General features: G+C 41.0%; 1 protein-coding gene across 1 annotated transcript in view; it reads left to right on the top strand.

Moving 5' to 3' along the window:
* The first annotated feature begins 5,878 nt into the window (after window positions 1–5,878).
* Window positions 5,879–7,499, top strand: part of LOC116692131 (phospholipase A and acyltransferase 2) — a 13,510-nt gene continuing 11,889 nt past the window's right edge. Inside the window, exons 1-2 of the mRNA XM_032520149.1 lie at window positions 5,879–5,992; window positions 6,560–6,680. Of these exons, the coding sequence (XP_032376040.1) occupies window positions 5,975–5,992; window positions 6,560–6,680 (139 nt within the window). The 5' untranslated portion in view covers window positions 5,879–5,974. The remainder of the gene's footprint in view (window positions 5,993–6,559; window positions 6,681–7,499) is intronic.

Below are 7,499 nucleotides of genomic sequence, written 5' to 3'. Positions count from 1 at the left end.
GCACAATTAAAGGCTGGAGCATTCACTGCCATGCCGTCTCAAATCAGCTACGTCATCTCCCTGTGCGCTTTCCCTTCACCTCCCGAACTATTAGATCTTTGATCAGTCCCCAGTGTATATAATGATTTAGCTGAATTTTTCCGCAAGGACAGAGCTCAAATGTGAATTTCATTCAACATCCATGAGTTTCCTAGATTTCATTGTGGAAAAAGGAACTACATGAACTTTTGGCGGTGGTCCTAGCCCTGGAGGAATGGAGTTACTGACTGGAAGGATTTCAACATCCCTGTTTTGGACTGTTACAACCCTTAAGTTTTACACCTAGGGGATGCTAGGAAGTAACACAAATACATCATAAACTTAAACTAATTAAGGAGAGACTAACACGAAGTATTGTAACAAGTCTCTTTTATTACACAAGATACATAAATGTATATATTTATCCACACACACACACACTTAAACAAAAAAAAGGTAATTCAATTTTATTTATAGTATCAATTCATAACAAGAGTTATCTCAAGACACTTTACAGAGAGTAAGTCTAGACCACACTCCAAAATTCACAAGGACCCAACAGTTCTAGTAGTTTCCTCCAGAGCAAGCAACAGTGGCGAGGAAAAACTTCCTTTTAGGCAGAAACCTCGGACAGACCCAGGCTCTTGGTAGGCGGCGTCTGACGGGCCGGTTGGGCTTAGTGGAAATAACAAAAATAGAAAAAAATTGTAGTTTGTAGCAGTTCTTTGTAATAGTTCATGGCATAGCAGGGCACTGTGCGGCATTACAAGGCACAGCAGGACGTAGCTGGGCACCGCAGAGTGTAGCAGATGAACATGGCACCGCAGAACATGTAGCGGGACCATGGCGACAGCTGCTAGCCTGATTTTGGAGCATCCCTGATCCGAGGGAACGTGCTGGGGAAAAAAAGAACATAAGGACTCCGGGGAATGACTCCCCAGAGCTAGGTTAGTAACAAGCATTTCTTGGACATGGATGCACATAAATGAAAAGATAGGAAGATAGAGGAGAGAGGAACTCAGTGTGTCAAAGGAAGTCCCCAGCTGTCTAAAACTATTACAGCAAAACCAAGAGAGACAGGGTACAGAGTTGAGCCTTGTCGGGCTAGTAATAAAGAGTAACCCAACCAAAAATAGAAGCTGTAAAAAACATCAGGGTCTCCAAGGCCAAAACAACAAACAAAAACCCATACTACCTGAAAATAAAATGGCAACTGAGCTACAGCATCAAACCAAAATACACAGTGCTAATCTCCCTGACTGTTAACAAAACAGGAGAAAAAGGAGGTCAAAACAAAGGGCAGAGATCCCTTACCAACTTCAGATAACAATTCAATCATTTGTCAAATTATATGCACCAGCAGCAAGTAGTTCCACCAATTACTCCCAGCATGACAGGAAGTTGTGGCAAGAGAAAGGGGCAGGGCCTTGGACCGGCAAGCTTTTATGAAGCCTCTCTGATAACCGGATTGAAAACACCTGTGGGTGATCAGGCACTCAGGCGTGGCAGACCTGAAAGACATAAACAAAACAGCTCTCTTCCAAAAAGAGGCCAGGGGCATGTTGCACGAAAGTAGAATAAAGATATCCAGGTTAAGTGAAAAAGCGCAGCTTGACTTTGTGTTATCCGCTCATTGCGGCTTAATCGGTTGCAAGTTTGCCGAGCCAGGATAAAAAGGTGAAGCTATATTTCGGATCAGAGCGGCAACTGATTTCACATGAGACTCAGGGATTAATGTTGGCCCGGCTGTTGGCCCGGCTGTTGGCCAAGCTAGCCTCAAAGAATAAATCTCCATGGTTACTTGGCTGGGTTTAATTCAATCTGGTTTTGTGCAACCGAGTCAAAGCTAAATTCATCCAGGATAAGTGTAATATCCAGGCTTGATCCCTTATCCTGGTTTTGTGCAACAAACCACAGAGCATCATTAGAGAACATAACAAGGACTGACCACAAAAAACTCACCTACCTACAGTCCGCCAAGCGGTAGAACTCTCGCCATGGAAAGCTGGTCCTTGTTCTGTCTCCCCAGAGTGACAAGGATACACAGAGTTCTATACCTGAAGCTATACCTCCAGAGTCTTGCATTGTTGCTGCTGATGTTTGAACCATTGAGAGTTGAGTAAAGACGGCACAATCTACACAGCCAATCCCAAATACCATGCCCGTCTGTTTGTTCCTGACTCTATGAAATCCCTATTCTGGCCATGGGTCACATTTCTCGCCCAGGTCCAGCAGGCCCCGTCTCACATGCTATTACTCTACAAACTAAAGTTACTTTTTACTATTCAATAACTTCTTCTGTGTTTTTTGCCGTGGCCGCCGCAATAGCAGAGTTACTAGTTAAAACAATGGTACAAATACAGATTTGTCGCCGCTGTGTCTCTCCATGTTGCTGGGAGTCATGTGTGAGTGAATGGGGGCGGGGCAGCGCAGAGAGTAGAGGAGAGGAGAGATCAAAATACAGGCATGGCTGTACAGAATTCATGTAACGCGTGTAAGAAAAAAACAAAAAAACAGCGTTCTATGAACAAACTGATGCGTTTAAAATATCACTCAATCACACAAATTTGATGGTGGGAAGCCAAAATCGTGATTAGATTAGATTATATTTTATTTATCCCACGACGGGGAAATTCTGTCGTTACAGTAGCAGCATAGCAGCAAAAAAAAAAAAAAAAAAAAAAAAAAAAAAAACACATAACACACAAACAAGTAAGCACGAAAGAAATACAAGGCAAGAAATACAGGCAAGAAATAGACAATGAAAATATGGTAGAATGAGTAAGTAAAATGCCGTCAAACAAAAGGAATTTTAAAGTGCGGTTGCCATGATAAGAGAAACAATATTGCGGTGTAAGTGACGTTAATCGATTGTGATTAAAATTTGATTCATCGTGCCGCCCTATGGTAAACTCCCCAGGCCGTCTTTCTCAGTGTTTCAGTCTCTAGTGAGAAATCTTACTTTGTAAATTTTGCAGAAAATTAACTTTGTCTCTCTCATCTGCAGCACCTGCCTAATCTCATCCACTGCCATTGCCTGCCACGCTCCCTCACCACCTGTAAACCTCTGCTTCTATGAGGACTGACGCTTCACCACCTTCCATATACAATCTGACTTATTAGTACCAAGAGACAAAACACTTAACTTTTAGTCCGAGTTCTGAATCTGCGTCTGGGGTCCACACTAGAGCCAACCGTAACAACGTTTGGTCTCATGGGATTTTAGCTTGATCTATAAACGGCTTGTGCGATAAATGCTGATTGAAACATTATTTGACGAATAAATAAGGAATTGCGATTAAGTTTTAGGTCATTTTATGATACCACAAAATGAAGAAGAAGTTTTACTTAATTTCCGCCCAGTATTTCCGCTCTGTTTGCACACATGGGGGGTGTCAACAGAAACGAGTGGACAAATGAGGAGAAGAGAGACTTTTTAAATTGAATTTATCAGGAACTCGCAAGAGAAATGGCCAACAAATTTTAGTACAAGCCATGTGTTAAATAACATTGTGATCCACATGAAAAAATAAAGACAAACGCCAAAAAAAATTAAAAGTGGAAAAACTCCAACAAAAAAGATGCTGTTAATATTAGGGGTGATCCGAGTATCCGGCTGAAACGAGTATCCGGTACGGATAAGCACTTTTGCCAAGACAAGTATTATACGAGTAATATGAGTCAATATCCGTGCTCGGATTGAATAAAACTCCTCAACTGGCTGCGCAGCGTTTTGTGATATCACACCCCCCCCCCCCCCCCCCCCCCCGCTACAAACCTGCTCGGATCAATCTCACACACACAGAACATGGAGAAATGCGCTCTCTCTCTCTCTTTCTCTCTCTCTCTTCTCTCTCTCTCTGGTCTGTGGGTCTGTTCCGTTAACGTTTAGGGTTTCTTCAGCTTCAGGTTTGTTTTTAACTTCGGTTTGTAGTCCTTACATAGTAACCAGTAGATTCAGGTGAACGTGGGGTTGTAGTCCTTATATAGTAACCAGTAGATTTCTGGTGAACGTGGGGTTTGTAGTCTTTACATAGTAACCAGTAGATTTCTGGTGAACGTGGGTTTCAGACGTGCTGCTTGGTTTAAATGTGACTCCCGTTGCGTCTCTGCCATCGGAGATTTTTTTTTTTTAACTGTCAGCTGCCCCCCGCCCCCTCTCTCTCTGTGTCTCTTTCTTACTCACACACACACACACACACACACACCTGGTGTGGAAATAAAAAAAAAAAGAACCAAAAAAAACAAAATCCCACTGATCATAAAAAAATAAAAAGTTAAAAAAAGAAAGTTATATTGAGTATGAAAACTCTTGTTTTTGTGTTTTGTGTTGTATTCATTGTTGCAAAACGTTCTGTATATAGTTTGTTTGTTACCATGACAACACCATTGATCTGAAGCTCAATGCTGTCATGTAAATAGTTTTCAAATCAGCAATAAATATAACAATTTTTGATCAACTCATATCAATTGCATGCTTAAATAACATAACGGTTAAAGCCCCGCACATTTCAAGAGAACCCGACCCACTTCCGGGTTAAATCTGACCACTTCCGGTTTAGGCCCCGCCCAGTCAGAGTACGGATCCGGATATAGATAATTCATGTGGTAAACAGATACAGATACAGATAATGCTGTACTCGCTCATCCCTAGTTAATATACATGCATTTTATTTCTTTACTAACTGTATCAATAGGATATCAGTCACTACTGATGTTTGTTCAGGTCAACAAGGGAAATACTCCACTCTAATTTATTGACATTTCTTTAAAACAATCACAATCGACATGGGCGGCTTAAAACACACAACAGAGCCATGGTGCCTCCACAAAAAAAGTCTTAGGAGGGAAGTTGTTTGGGGGGACATGTGTATGTTCAAAAGTAGTTTTAGTAGTGCAAAAGAAAACAGTCTGGATTTACCCTGCAGAGCTCTGAGGAGCAGTTAACCAGTCCTCTTAAATCCAGGGTTCTGCTCGATGTTTCTGCCTCTTAAAGGAAGTTTTTCCTGGCCTCTGTGGACTAGTGCTTGCTCTTGGTGGGAACTCTAGGGTTTCTGTAAAGAACATCAAAGAGTGCAGTCTACACCTGCTCATTTATGAAAAGCGCAAAGAGATAACTGTTGTTGTGATTTAGCACTATATAAATAAAACTGAATTGAATATTGTTAGGGAGTGAGGAGTCGCAGCGTCCGCCTAACCCGGCCCACCTGCTCTCGTCATAGATGTCAGATTTATCTATCATATAATTAATAATTTATTAAAACTAGAGCGGAAGGGCAGTACAGCCCGACCAGGCTCCTCTCTTTAGCATGTCTCTTAGTTATGCTGTAATAGTTTTAGACAGCTGGGGGAGTTCCTTTGACACACTGAGCTCCTTTCTCCTCTTTCCTTCGATTTATGTGCATCCATGTCCCAGAAATGCTTGTTACTAACCTAGCTCAGGGGAATCATTCCCTGGAGTCCTTATGTTCGTCTTTTTTGCCCAGCATGTTTCCTTGGATTAGGGAGGCTCCAAAATCATGGTAGCAGCTGTCGCTGTGGTCCCGCTACACGTTCTGCGAGGCCCTGTTACATCCTGCTACGCTCTGCGGTGCCCTGCATATATATAAAATCTTACACACACATATATATGTATATATATATGTGTGTGTGAGATTTTATATATTTTCAAGTAAGACCAAAACAGTTGAGTGCAAATTAAAACCTTTATATGTTGACAGGTTTTTATAAACTTCCTAAAGTGTAGCTTGTTTTGTTCTTGTTTGAGGCTGATTTTTTTTAATATTACTGAGGTAGTCTTTCACTGTATTAGCCAATCAGCTGTCTTTCTTTCCCTTCAAATAACTCCCAAGCAGTAAACAGTCCAAACCAGATTCTTCACAACACACCCTGCACAGTACGGGCAAACTGTTTTACACCAGACATCACAGGCTCACACTAACTTATAGGGAGTTAAATGGATTTTCTGAAGCAGGTAAGAACCAGCAACACAAACACCAGCTCATTATGAGTGTGATCAGCCATCTTATAATGTTACAGCATAATATCCTGTATTCTTAAGAAATCAGACATGGTTATTTTTTAGGTAATGTAAAGTCAGTCAGTCAGTGCAATGTAATAGAATGTGCCAATATAGCAATGTGACTTCAGCCAATGTAACTGTGAGACTGACTTTCAACGGGACGTTTATTAGTTAATAGCACATCCTGCGTTATGACATTATATTACATTGCATTCATTAAGCAGATACTTTTGTCCAGAGTAACTTAGACATGCAGTAAACCTCCCCAGAATCAATAGTTAGAATTCATCTTAATAACAAATATATGACTTACAACAAACTAACAAACAAACAAGGGTGATCAGTTTTAAACATGGTGATACTGAAAAGTATTAACCATTAGTAAAGTACTTGTAACCACACCTCTCCCTAAACTGAATGTAATGTTGATTAACCTGTTTTCAGGCTGGACAGGGAGTGGCGCAGGGTGGAGATGTGTCACTAGTGTTTTTACTGTCATGTGTTTTGCCATGCATGCAGGCTGAAGAAATTGCCTCCACTGCCAAATTTGGAGACTTGATTGAATTTTCCTACCCTATCGGATACTCACACTGGGGAGTGTATGTTGAAGATGGTAATGTAATCCATTTTGCTGTTGCAGGTGAGAACAACATGTATTACACAAATAACATCACATTGCATAATATGCAATACAAAACAAAACAATACCACTTTCTTAAAACTAGCCTCAGGACTCCTCTACAGGATGTTGGCCCAAGAGGAGGTCATGATGCTGGACGAAAGTCTCTAAGAGTTGTGAAGCAGTCTGGTTGGGGTAGTGCAGGCATTGTGATGTGACAATTATTTGAATTGTCCTCCACACAACTTTTTAATTTAATTATTTAGATCCCTACAAACCAAATGGCACAGTGATCCCGGTATTAGGGCAATATCATATTGATATGTTTTGCCATGGCTGGCCGGGTGGCTCTATATCCATGGTATTGAAAATGGGATTAATTATTGCGTGTTTTGTTGTGCATGATCAAATGTATATTTACATTTACAATTGTTTAAAATTATAGCATGAGGTTAACATCACTAACCTCATAAATCATATTTTTTGTTATAAGTGGTGTTTCTACATGGCAATTAATTTACTAGTAAGTGTTGTAAAGTCATAGAAAACCAACAGACCCAAAAGTCATGACATCCACGCTGCTCCTTCTGTGTAATTTATTCTGTAATTGAAAGGGGCATAGCAGTATTGTGTTCAATTAGTGAGGTGATTGAGTCTGTGAAGAAACATATCAATTAAAGCTGCAAGCAGCAATGGATGGGCCTTCGCCTCCTCGCAGGATGGGGGTTAGGGTTAGGGCAGAGGCCAATCTTTGCGGCAGTGCATTTGCGCGACAGTCAGACACTGCAAAGCCGAAGATTGATTTTGCTGCAGCTATCTGCTGCTTCGCTCATTATCCAT

Source organism: Etheostoma spectabile, chromosome 7 (assembly GCF_008692095.1).
Source record: "Etheostoma spectabile isolate EspeVRDwgs_2016 chromosome 7, UIUC_Espe_1.0, whole genome shotgun sequence".
In the NCBI taxonomy this organism is placed as follows: Eukaryota; Metazoa; Chordata; class Actinopteri; order Perciformes; family Percidae; genus Etheostoma; species Etheostoma spectabile.
This window is presented reverse-complemented; position numbering and strand designations above follow the sequence as displayed.